Source organism: Rhinolophus sinicus, linkage group LG09 (genome assembly GCF_036562045.2).
Source record: "Rhinolophus sinicus isolate RSC01 linkage group LG09, ASM3656204v1, whole genome shotgun sequence".
NCBI lineage: Eukaryota > Metazoa > Chordata > Mammalia > Chiroptera > Rhinolophidae > Rhinolophus > Rhinolophus sinicus.
Genome location: NC_133758.1, coordinates 88366575 through 88379909, shown reverse-complemented (window position 1 = coordinate 88379909; position 13335 = coordinate 88366575). Strand labels below are relative to the sequence as shown.

General features: G+C 38.9%; 2 protein-coding genes across 2 annotated transcripts in view; one reads left to right on the top strand and one right to left on the bottom strand.

Annotated features, from left to right (window-relative positions):
* Window positions 1–9635, bottom strand: part of UMAD1 (UBAP1-MVB12-associated (UMA) domain containing 1) — a 191273-nt gene extending 181638 nt beyond the window's left edge. The window contains exon 1 of the mRNA XM_019729780.2: window positions 9496–9635. The gene's annotated coding sequence lies outside the window, so the exon portion shown is untranslated. The remainder of the gene's footprint in view (window positions 1–9495) is intronic.
* A 43-nt stretch (window positions 9636–9678) lies between these two features.
* On the top strand, window positions 9679–13000 carry RPA3 (replication protein A3). The gene is made up of 4 exons (XM_019729781.2): window positions 9679–9994; window positions 11161–11235; window positions 11969–12077; window positions 12632–13000. Exons 1-4 carry the CDS (start codon window positions 9896–9898, stop codon window positions 12712–12714), a joined length of 366 nt encoding a protein of 121 aa, XP_019585340.1. The 5' UTR covers window positions 9679–9895; the 3' UTR covers window positions 12715–13000.
* The last annotated feature ends 335 nt before the right edge of the window (window positions 13001–13335 follow it).

Below are 13335 nucleotides of genomic sequence, written 5' to 3'. Positions count from 1 at the left end.
TTAGACTCCAGAGTAAACATGAAAGCTGGCTGTTTTACCTCCTCCTAATGTTTCATCAAAATGCACATAAGATACACAAGACAAAAACTGGCAATAACTCTGTCAACAACATGCCAAAGCTGAGTCAAATTTCCATGGAGATAGACCAAGAGTTCATTACTGTATTTTCTACCACATGCTACATCTTCCATCCAAGGAATGAATGAATAAGTAAGCAGATAAACAAGCAAACTGAAACAGGAGAGTGAAACATAAAGATGGGGAAAGCATTTCATCCATTCCCATTGCCTAAACATAATTCTAAAATTCAGGACCTATACCTACTGGAAGAAATAGGCTGCTGGATATCCACTGCATGGGAACTTGTTCTAAAATCTGGCAGAACTAGATTCTCTCCCCTATCCCTACCCCTCCCACCCCAACACCACTCCCAGGAGACCTTCCACCTCCATTCAGAGAGGACAGCTTTTGGCCTGGGTGAGCAATAGGGAGGGGTGAGAAGGTCAGTGGTTTGTAACGGCCCAAGAAGACTTCGCAAAACAGGGTCCCAAACAGAAAATGCTTCATGAGCAGAGCAGAGGAAGGAGGTCTTCATGTTTGAAGAACTACACACTGCTCCTCCTCTCTAACTAAGTTAGGCTGAGCCACTCCATCTCAGGCCAGCAGCCCTGCACACGAGAGCTGGTCAGCCGGTGGGGACTGCACAAGCCGTGGAGTATGTGCATCCATCTTGTGTTTCAGGACTAGACACAGAAGGAAACAAGAAGTTGCCTGCAATAAAATAAAGTTGGAGACTAAGGTAATCACCCCCCCCCCCCCCAGTCTCTCCTTCAGTAAGAGATCAACAGACTAAGAACAACATAAAGAAGGGAAAACATGGACCTTTAGACCAGGGGTGTCCAAACTGCGGCCCGAGGGCCAACTGCGGCCCGCAATCCATTTTTTATTGGCCCGCAGCAAATTCCAAAAATATATTTAGTTTGCTTAAATAAACCAGGTAAGGCAATACGTACTTCACCTCGAGTGAGTGGCCCGGCTGTTTGTGTATTTTACCGCATATGGCCCGTGGTGAAAAACGTTGAAAAAAGTTTGGACACCCCTGCTTTAGACTAACAGGAAGAAGAGCTCTCTGATGGTAATTTTCCACAAGTAACTGTTGAAAGGTAGAGAAAGAATCTTGGTTACATCCAGGATCTTACTTACTTACATCCAGGCTCCTGAGCAGAGCTGAGTAAAACCAGGTGGATCCGAGATCTCCAGTCTTAGACAAGCCCACATCCTCCCTCCCTTCTGGGGAAGCACCGGGGGTTTTCTTCCCTCTTCTCTCTATCTCACTATTCATCACCACTAAGATGTCCAACAGATAGTTAAGGAAAATGTGGTCACGCCAGTAACAGTTATAAGTTGCAAATTATTAGTTAAGTGCATAGCATAACACAGCATTGTACTCAGGGCTATATAAACACAGTCTTACTTAATGCTTACCGCTAACCTTATCTCCCATGTTAGTACAGAAATTGCAATTGTGAAAGGATAACATGTCTAAAAGTCACTGAAGGGAAAGTATCAGGATTTAGCCTAAGCTGTCCACTCCAAAGTCTGCGTTCTTCACTCTGTGCTCCACTGCCTCAATGTCCAAGCCTGACTCATCTTCCCGGCACAACTGTCCCTACTCTATTTTCCATCTCAGAAAAAAAAGTATGATGTTCCAAACAGCTGCTAGAGATAGAACCGTAAGTGCTACCTTGATTTCACCCTCTCCCTTTCACCCCGTCCATCAACCATTCAGTCCTGTAACTCATGATAGCTCATGAAACTTTTGGCTTCTTTCTGTTCATTCTACCACTAGTTCAGCTTGCCTGGATTTTTGGTATGGCTTATGACAACCTCCTTGGGCACCTTTTCAACACAGTGGACTCCCAGTAGCCATGTTTGTACCCAATCCTCACCAAGTCCCTTTCCACATCATAGCTGTTTGGAAGAGGTATGGTCAAATGACTAGAGCTGGCAAATTAGATTCTCCCAAGAGCTGATCACAAAGCCTGGGATAACCCCGTAGGTCTATGTAAACAATGAAGCAACAGATGCTTAGCTGAAGAGAAGGTGGCCTCACAGAAAGACAGAAGACAGCTTTGGATTCTAAAGGGTTTCCTGTTCACGGTTCCGGTCTCTCGTGAGGTCAGTAAACCTTGGGCTAGTCAAGCTAACCCAAAATGATCTAATCAGTTTCCCCCTGACTTAAAAGTTTAAGCTGGAAGGTGGAAACAACCCAGACGTACATCAATGGAAGAATGAATAAACAAGATGTGGTATATACATACAATGGGGTAGTATTCCACATTAACAAGGCATGAAACTCTGATGCATGCTACCACATGAAAGAAAGTTAAAGACAATGCTAAGTGAAATAAGCCAGACACACAGGGACAAATATCGTTTGCATCTACTTACGAGGTAGCTAGAGTAGTCAAATTCATAGCTTGTTTAATGCATGCAGAGTGTCAGTACGAGATGGTGACAAAGTTCTAGAAAGGGACAGTAGTGATGGTGGCACAACAATATGAATGTACCTAATGCCACTGAGTTGTACACTCAAAAATTATTAAAATGGCAAATTTTCTGTGAGTATAGTTTACCACATCAACCAATCAAACCAAAGCTTAAGCTGGTTTAAAGTGGTCATGTCACTTGTACCAAAAGCACCTTGATTAGGATGTCCCAAGCCATGCTTTATCCTGAACCCTAAATCCTCTACCTGAAATATCAAGTGATCATTTCCCTCCCCATCCAACGCTCTCCCCCAGCATCACTATTAAACTAAACTCCTTGGGATGGCATATAAGGAAGATATTCCAAGTTCTGGTCTCTACTAAGCTTTACCCTTCATTCTTGCCACTGCCCTACGATGCCTTCGCCAGACAGTGTTATCCTCAACAACTAACAAAATCCCCACACCGGCACTCTAAAAGAGCATTCGTGCCAATGTCTTAAATATAAAAGTCTTTTATTTTATTTTTTATGTATGGCTAAGCCAGTAATAAAGAAATTCTATAGAACACAGAAAGGACCAAAGTTTACAAATCCACAAGGGTATATGCAAGTACTAGAGCTCACATTTTCCCTGTGGCCACTGCTGATTTCTAATAGCTAAACGCCTGGGTTTTAATGATCCATATTTCACAGGGAACAAGGACAAAGATGGAGCCCTAACATCTTGGTGAGAAGAAAACACAATCTTCTCCGGCAAAGCACTCCCAGACTAAACCTCAGAGAAATCAACAACAACAAGAAAATGAATTGATAATCAAAACTTACTACATAAATGAAGCAATGAGCCACAACAAGGAAGAGTAAGCAAAATCAAAAAACAGTACAGAATCAGACCCATAAAGACTGTGGGTATCAAAACTAGACTATAAATATACTTTATATTCTATAACATGACAAAGGGAGACCTAAAACTATGAGAATATATATATATATATATATATATATATATATATATTTAACAACTACTAAGATTTGTAAAAAAGAACCAAACAGAACTTCTAGAAACAGAGTGACAACTGCATAAAGAATTAGTAAACTGAAAGATATAAATAATCTAGAATTCAGAACAAAGAATGAAAACCACTGAATTATAATACAGAGGTCAAGAGCACATCAGAAGGTTCTTACATCTAATTAGAATTCCAGAGAGAGTTAGAGAATAGGAGAGAGGTGCTTAAAACAAAAGGGGGGGGGGGGGCGGCAGGTTAGCTCAGTTGGTTAGAAGGCGGTGCTCTTAACAAGATTGCCGGTTCTTCCCTGCGTGGGCCACTGTGAGCTGCGCCCTCCAAAACTACAGTGTTTCCCTGGAAATAAGACCTAGCCGGACAATCAGCTCTAATGCGTCTTTTGGAGCAAAAATTAATATAAGACCCGGTCTTATTTTATTATAAGACTGGGTCTAATATAATATAATATAATATAACATATAATACCGGGTTTAATATAATATAACATAATATATAATATAATACCAGGTCTTATATAAGACCCGGTCTTTATAATATAATATAATACACTACAATACAATATAATACAATGCTGGGTCTTATATTAATTTTTGCTCCAAAAGACACATTAGAGCTGATTATCCGTCTAGGTCTTATTTTCGGGGAAACAAGGTAGATTGAAACAACTATGTGATTTGGAGCTGATGGGTCCTGGAAAAACACACTTAAATAAATAAAAGTTTAAAAAAAAACCAAACACCAGAAAACCTCCAAGGCTGAAAGCTTTTTTGAGCCATATGCTAGCCAGAAAAGGACCACACCCTCTAAATTACCAGCAGCAGCCAGATGGAGAATACAAACCTGGGTTGAAAGGGCTATTGTATACTATGGATTTGGAGAGGAAAGAATTACACTGGTGGTAGATAAAGGGTGTGGGGGAAAAGGTGAGGCAGGGACAGTTCTGGGATAGGTGAATAGTCCATAAGGAAGAAGTATTTGATGCTTCTGGATTGTTGTGGGCAACAATCCAAAAACTTCATACCTAAGCAATATTCTGTGGTGTGCAGTGGTTGGCTGTCCTTTCTAGGTAAGAGCTGAAACGGACCTGGAAGTTCATTCAAAGTTTCAACATACATTCAGGAATGTGAGCAGTCTTCTGTTGGTTTTGGCCCTAGGCTGTAAACTGATTAACTTCTATTGTCTCTTCCTCCTGCCCTGCAGCCTGTTGTAATTTAATTTAGGACATCTGAGAATTTTTGTCTTATCAAAGGCAATATTTGAAGGGATAATGATTGAAAATGTCTCAATACTGATAAAAATGAGAATTATCAGATTCACAAAGCACAACATATTCATCGGCAAACTAAATACGAGAAACCCAGTAGAATTATAGAACACCAAAGACAAGTTGAGGATCAAGCAGATAAAGAGACCTGAAACCTTACAACAGAATCACAATTTAAAAGAAAAGTAAATATAACAAGAGTGAAAAACCAGTAGATACAGGTAACTATAGGCATACCTCGGAGATATTGTGGGTTCATTTCCAGACCCCTGGAATAAATCAAGTATTGCAATAAAGCAAGTCATAATCTTTTTGCTTGTGGAGGGTCTTGCCTTCAGTTTGTAAAAAATGCAACACCTATGAAGTGCTATTAAGCCAAGTACAATAAAGCACAGTATGCCTATATACCAGGCCAAGATGTTTTAGAGGTGAGTACTACCCAACAGTAAACGAACAGATCATTTCAATTTTACACAGAATCCTAGAGAATAGAGGAAACACTCCACAACTCATTTCATGAAACTAGTATAATCCTAATAATACCAGAACCTAACAAGAAAGAAAAATTACAGGTCAACCTTACTCGTGAACATGGATGCAAAAATCCTAAGCAAAACAATAGCAAATCAAATCAGGAATATATAATAAAAGATAACATATCATAACCAAGTTGTGTTTCTTCCAGGAATACGAGTGTGGTTCAATACTGGAAAATATATTCTCATCAATCATCTTAATTAAGGTTAAAGAAAAATAATAATAACCACTCAGAAAACTCTAAGGCCCTTAACCCAGCAAATAGAACTTCAAATTGTGAGGACCTCTGGGAAGACTCCTTAAAGGGAGTTGAATCCCGCGAAGCCCACCCTTTTGTCTGCCCACATCTCTGCTGCCTGGAATGGGGACTAGATTCTCGGCTGATGCTCCTATCCTGGCCTATGAGGTGATCGTAAGGATGGAAACAGATAGTGAGCATAGAGGAAGAGTGAGAAAGAAGGAAGCTGGGTCCCTGATGTCTGGGGAGACACTACCACACAGTTGCATGCTGAGTTGCATCCCTGGATGTCTTTGACATGTAAAACTAAGCCTTTGTATATTTAAGGACACTTTTATTTATGCAGTGAAACACCAATCTTAACTGAAACACCATTTCTATTCAAAACGGTACTGGAAGGTCTAACCTGCACAAAGGCAAGAAAAATAGAACATGTAAGAATTGTTAAGAAATAAAATTATAATTATTCACATATGAATGGAAAATCCAAATTAATCTTACAGAAAATTAATATAAATAAGAGTTTAGCAGGACGGCCAAAAAAAAAAAAAAAAGTCAATGCATTTCTAGATATCAGCAAAAATTGGTTAAAAATCTTTAATTAAAAAACATACCATTTATAGTAGGAACAAAAATAAGACACCTATGAATAAATCTAATCTAAAAGTCAAAACTTTTACGTAAAAAAACTAAGAAATTTTTGAAAAGATTTTAAGAAGACGAAAATAGTTCAAGAATAAAGAGTTGTCATTAAGATGTTACTTCTCCTTAAATCAATCCAAGGATTCAAATGCAACTGTGATCAAATCCCAACACATTTTATCATGAAACTTGACAAGCTAAATTTTATATGGAACAGCAAAGAGCCAACATTCCTGAAGAAGATAGCAAGATCTAAGGACTTGTTCCCCAAACACCCAAAATTTTCATAAGGCCACAGTATTAAAGACAGTGGGTACTAGTGCAGGAACAGAAAAATAGACCAATGGAACAGAATTGAGAGGCCAGGAACAGACTCACACATATATGGAAACTTAAGGTCAGTGGCAAATGATGATATAGCAATAAATGATGCTGGGACAATTAAAATGAAAACAAAACAAAGAATTGGATACCTATCTGACAACACACATAAAAACTCAATTCTAAATGATGGAATATTTTTTAAATATGAAAGACAAAACTATTCAAAACATTTTAAAATAGAATGGCTTTAAGAGTTTATTTTAAGAAAGGACTCTTAATTTTTTTTAATTGACCTTTCAATTATATTAAACTTAAGGAAAAAACATTTTAACTATATTAAAAGTAGGAGCTCTTTCCAATGAAAGAAAGAATAAAAGGAAAGAAAGGAAGATGAAAAGAAAGGAAAAATAGGCCAAAAACTAAGAAATGCGGCATTACTATCCATACTAATACAAATTGCTCTCAAAAATCAATAAGAAAAATCAGCAAAAAACAAAAACTAGTAAACACAACTAACCAATAAATACTTTAAAAGTTGTTTAACCTTATTAGTAATCAGAGAAAGCAAATTAAGACCACCATAATAAATCATCTCATATCCATCCAAATTGGGAGGAAAAACATTAAAGAGTTGCCAAAGATGTGGAACTCTCCCACATTCCTGATAAGAGAATAAATTGGTACCACTCTTTGGGGAAAAATTTGGTTTTACTAGTAAAGCTGAAGATGCACACCCTATGTTTCAGCAATTCTACTGATAAATCTTTGCACACATGCACCAACAAATAGGGACAAAAATATTCACAGAAGCCCTGTATACAATAGAAAACTGCAAAGAATCAAAATGTCAATCAATAATAACAGCAAAATAACAGTGAAAAGAATGAACACCGCCTACATGCGTCAACATGGATCAATCTCAAAAACAAGCAAAAAAACAAGTCAGAACATATACCAGGTTGCCAAAAAAATGTATACACATTTTAAGAGATGTTATCTATGCTCAAGCAGTAGTTTGCCATAATCAGAAGTGTCTGGACGCTGATGGTAACCACTTTGAGCACCTATTAAAATTGCAGAAGTCAAACATGACTGGTATTCACCTTTTGTTATCGGTATATATTGAGTATTACAATTAATACAGTTTTTTCCTTTCTTAAAATGTGTATGCATTCTTTGGCACCCTCTATATATGGTATGATTCCATTTATATAAAGGATATAAAGGTCAAAATTGGCAAAATTAAACAACATACCACTTAGCAATGCCTACATGTGTGGTAAAACTAGAAAAGCTTAGGGGGCCTAATACAAATTTCAAGATGTTTATTTCTGGCTGGCAGGGAGGACTTAATTGAGAAAGTACAACTAATAGGTAAAGTTCCATTTCTTAAGCTGAATGAGAGGCCCACATGGGTTCACTTAATCTCTCTGGAAAGTACTGTGTAAATATCAGTTATATATACTCCTCTCTGTGCCTTGTATTAATATATTACATAATAAATTTTAGGTGACTCAAAAGACAGCCAAAAAGCTGTTTTAAATTATCTTCTTACTCATCTTCCTGTTTAAAAAAATGTCATGGGTACATAAAAGTGGTCTTTTAACTGCAATAAAACAATGATAGTAGCATCTGTTACTTTAAGGGCTGCTTTTTTAAAAAAATTGCTATTGAAGATATTCATGCATACACTACCCTATATAATGCACATCAACTTGTTTTCCAAAGCAACACTCAAGTGCTAAAGGTGTTAAGGTTTTGCACAAAAATACAACATGGATTTTATTTATTGACTTGCACCAATACAACCATTTTTTTACACACCAACTGACATGCACCCTGCATCTGTTAATGAGATCCTTGACATTTGTTTCAGTGACAGCAACATTCAGACAAATATATTAAGTGCCACGTAAACACTGAGAGAAGCTATCATTTAATTATGGTACATCAGACTTCCACCTTAAGTTGCCACGTGAAGTCTCAAAAGTATCTTATTGGCGTAAGGCACGGGTACTTGAATTTGAACGGTGACAACTAGGTGGTTTTAGGCAAATTCATTTCAATATAATAATCTCTCAATAAAAGGTGTTTTCCAATTTCCGCAGCACCGCTGGCAGTTATTTTTATGAGCACTCATTCTGGGAGGTAAAACTCCGAAAATTAACTGCCATGTAACCCAGTGACAGATTTGAGAATCCCCCCAAATTTCCCTGAAACAGGTTATCTTCCACACTTCCGGATTTCCCCTCCACAGTCCTGGGGTGCGGAGAGCAATGGGGGAAAAGAACGATCGCTGGGGATTTAAAAAGAGTCCGTGAATCATATGCACAAAAGTTAGTCAGTTGGGACCTTGCTAAACATTAACTTACTTAACCTCTTAAATTTTGCGAATGGGGAAATTGTGTCTCAAGAGAGAAGCCCACCTGCTCAGGATCTAACATCTGTTTAAATCCGCCTCCTACCCTAGCTCTGTGGTACTTCCTCCCACCCACTCCCAAACGCCTCAATTCGTTGCTAACAGAGGTGAGAAAACCCGCACCTCCGCAGTGAGGCCAGAGTGTCAGGGTAAGAAAGGGTCGTAGAAGTTGGGTAACTCCTCTTACTAGAGGTGGGGAAACTGACAAGGGAAAGTGACGCATCTTGGGCGGTCAATCACCAACCCTCTGCCACCCAGCATCAGGAACCCGACAAAGGCGGTGAAGATCACTGGCGACCCCACTTTCCGTCTCCGGGAGAGTGGGTGTCAAAAAAAAAAAAAGAAACCGATCCCTAGATTTCATTCAGCAAGAATCACGCACTTCCCACGGAGAAACTGGAAGAGGGGGAAGCAGAGAAATGTGAACAGCTGGTACACAGCACCGAGAATGCTAGGGCGGGCCAGGCACCGACTTCCGCCTCTCTCTTCAGCATCCGTCGGTGGGAAGAAGGGGAAAAAGTAAGGCTGCGGCGCCTCCCGCGAGAAGAGGTACCTGAGGCTCTGGCCGCAGTCCCCCGCCGCATCTGCACAGGATCCAACACCAAGCTTCCGGGGGTCAAATCGCCGCGGGGAGGCCCAAAATCTGGAGAGGAAGCCTCAGGCCCCGCCCCATCCAAGCCCCGCCTCCACTGGGCACTTAGCGGAGGACCCGGGCAACTTCCGGGACGCCGCGCGTCACTAAGTAGTAAATCTCCTCTTCCGGACGCATCCCTTCTTTCGCGGTTTCTTTCACCGAGCATGGCCATCAAAATTTCCGCGCGTTTGATTGGTGGAGCCAGAGTGCTAGTCTCCGCCGATTGGTGCCGGGGAAATCCGTCCCATAGACTCCCGCGGGGCGCTCATTTTCACTCTTCTGCTTGTTTTCCGCCGGCTTCAGAATTAACACCGCAATCATGGTGGAGGTGATGGACTTGCCTAAGTCCCGCATCAACGCCAGCATGCTAGCTCAGTACATCGACCGGCCTGTCTGCTTCGTAGGGAGGCTGGAAAAGGTGCGCGAGCTTGCCTCCCGGGGCTCCCCGGTCCGGGTGGAGGGACCCCGTGACCGCCTGGGTTGAGGCCTCAGGGCGGGTAACTGAGGGTTGAAGGAGGACAGAAGGCTTTCATAGCATCACTGCACGCCCGATAGCTTTATTTTGTACTAGGGGACTAATTGCACACTTTAGCTATTGCAGCCCCGTTTTGGCGCCTCTTTTATGGCGCGAAATAACAATGTTTTCGAATGCTCTCCGTTCTAAATTCTAGTCCCCCCACCTCCGTTGTTTGTGTTTACGTAGAAGAGATTGTAGACGTGACTCCCACATTCCTCTCCTGACATTTTAGGTTCGCCACACTTGACAGCTAGTCTCCTTTTCTTCTTTCCTTCTCTTCTGCAATTCTTCTCAAATCTCGTTTTCTCGTTGAAGTCACTTCTGCATAAAACATTCAGTTGTCCCTTCCAGATCCCATAGCAGTCACTTATCTTGCCCCAGTGTTAGAGTGCAGCCCCTTCATTCTACTGGTGAGAAACAGGCCCAAAACCTCGTAATCACTGCACTGAGCAAGCTGAAAGAAAAACAAGTATTACATACAGGCTTATTTAGTAGTTATTTCAGCCACACATCCTCTTTGTGAAACTGGTTTTTTATTCTGACTTAACGGGTGAGAAAACTGGGTAGGAGTGGCGTAGGGTTAAAATGCTCAAGGCCGCAGCAAGTTACAAAGCTGGCATTCAAACCGGATTTGACTGTACTCTTGGCAGCAGCCTCACAGGAGTAGAACCCAGGTCTTCTGACAACCAGATCTCTCTTTACTTCACCATGCCTAATTTTTACTCCTAAAACATACCCTCAGGGGGATATGTACTATTTAAGTCATAGGTGCCAGTAGATCTCACTTTTAGATAGACTCCTTTGATTTGTTCTTAGTGTAGCGTTGCAGCTTTAGCAAATAGAAATATATATTTGTACTAAAGTAGTTTTCTGAAATTGAAATTTAACTGGGCGTCCTTTGATAGAGTAACACAAGATTGTAATTTGAACCAAATAAACTTCAAAGACAGTTACTTTGTGTGCATCTACTAAGTTCGGGTCAATCTGCCCATCTTTTATCAAACTTTTAATATGTTTAATGAGATGTTAAGGTTTTGTTTTTGTGGTATTTTTTAATGTTTTTTTAGGTTCATCCCAGTGGAAAAATGTTTATTCTTTCAGACGGAGAAGGAAAAAGTGGAACCATTGAGTTGATGGAGCCCGTATGTTTAAGTATTAATTCAAGTGTAATATAGTTAATTCTAGATATTGTTTTGGTTTGTTGCTGGTATTTCTGATTCTTGAAGTGGATGTATAAAGGACCAGCTTATAAAACTTCCCTGGCTCTAAAATTAAATTTTGTTCTCTTCTTAACATTGTATTTCCCTTTACGTGTCTAACCAATGATTCTTTGGGCTGTGATTTTTTTTATTTTATTATATCCCTTAGATACTGGGTGACAATTCTTATTTCTAAGAAAGATCATAAAATCATGTAAGAAAATTCTCCCATTTAAATCACTTTCCTTAACGAGTTTTACATTTTTAAATTGTTTTCTATTTTTGTTTATATACATTTTCAATTGTCAATTTGTTTTTACATTTTATGTTTACATTTTCATGGTCTTTTAAGACAAATCCATAATAGAAGTTTCCTTTCAATGGGTCTTTTAAATGAATTACTCCTGTAGAAATGCTGGACATTCTCAGTATCTTTAAGTGATTTTATCTTCATCTTAAACTTTAATTGTATCTGTGGACCTAAAGCTAGTGTTACAGATACAGGACTTGTGACATGCTGATAGTAAGTATGCAAACATTTTTTTTAAAATTACAATTCAATTTTTGCATTGGTAAATTTTAAAATTATATGAAATGATACTAGGCTGTATAACAATTTACAATTATCAATTGAAAACGTGGTAACATGAAGTTGACATTGCATTCTTTGTTTTAGCTTGATGAAGAACTCTCTGGAATCGTGGAAGTAGTTGGAAGAGTAACAGCCAAGGCAACCATTATGTGTGCATCTTATATCCAGTTTAAAGAAGATATCTGTCCTTTCGGTAAATAAAGCATTCTAGTTTCATGTATTAGGAGGGAAACAATTTTATTCTTAACTCAACATGTCTTGGTCTTGAATCTCAGTCCTGCTATATTTTCAATTTCTGTAGAATTTTCTGATCCCAAATGAAAATGGGAGGACATTTTAGGCTGCTTCTAAGTAGTGCATGTATGTATATACTCGTATGGAGGAACTCAGTAGACATTAATCAATATTTGTGGAAAGAAATTTTAAAATAGGGCAAACAAAAATGTGTTAATCTTGTTTTGTTTTACTATATGGTTTAAAGGCATCAAATAATGCATAACACCTAAAACACAACCGGGCAAGAACTGCCCATACAATGAATAGTCTCCTATACCTCCATGTCTTTTATTTGTTGGAGCCACAAAATAAATAAATATGATGATCCATATCTCAGTTTTAGAAGATAGGTTGTGAAAATAAGTTGACCTCTAAAAGGGAGAGGAAAGAGAAAGAGGTAGAAATCTTTTAGATAATTAATGTTACAACTTTTCACTGTAAATTAAATGTTTGCTAAAATGTTTCTTTCAGATCTTGAACTTTACAATGAAGCTGTGAAAATTATCCATGAGTTCCCTCAGTATTTTCCTTGGGGAGTTGCGCAATATGATTGATCTTGATTACAAATGAGCTACAGTGAAGACTATTAAGGCCCCTGATATTTGAGGAAGAGGTTCTGTTATTTTTTAATATTTAATTTGTTCTCTTTTTCATTTCATTTACTTAACTTTATTAGGTATTCCAATATGCCATTTTTTATAGAACTGGTATATTGAAAGTTCTCACCTGTATGCTCATATAGAATCACTTCTCTGGCATATGGTCAGATCAGATGAAAGAACAGAGCAGTTGTCTGCCTGAGTTTAGTTTTCTGTTTAATTAATAAAAGTTTAAATGCTACATACTATTGGTTGTTTCATTTTTTTTCTTTTAGTCAGGTATTTAAGCACAAACTTGGAATTTCATAGCTGTAAAGTCAGACAGAAATTAGACCTACCAAATGAAACCCTGGGCCAACTGTGTTAAGAATTTTCTTGCTACCTCATGAAGTATACCATGTTAATTATTTCCTTGACAGACTGAAAAAAATGTTTTAGATTTATTAAAAGAGCAAACAGAATCCTACATCTTCTATAATTTGTGAGAATCTATATAAGCTTTCTCCAGAGAATCAGAACCCATAGATGGATGGGTGGATGGGTGGGGGGGGTGGGGGGGGTGGATGGGTGGATGGG

What these genes read in the sequence shown, in the direction of transcription:
- RPA3 (XM_019729781.2), top strand. Translation starts at nt 9,896, where the DNA reads ATGGTGGAGGTGATGGACTTGCCTAAGTCCCGCATCAACGCCAGCATG. An exon ending in TCGTAGGGAGGCTGGAAAAG is followed by an intron (nt 9,995 to 11,160) that starts GTGCGCGAGCTT and finishes ATGTTTTTTTAG; the next exon opens with GTTCATCCCAGTGGAAAAAT. An exon ending in CCATTGAGTTGATGGAGCCC is followed by an intron (nt 11,236 to 11,968) that starts GTATGTTTAAGT and finishes TCTTTGTTTTAG; the next exon opens with CTTGATGAAGAACTCTCTGG.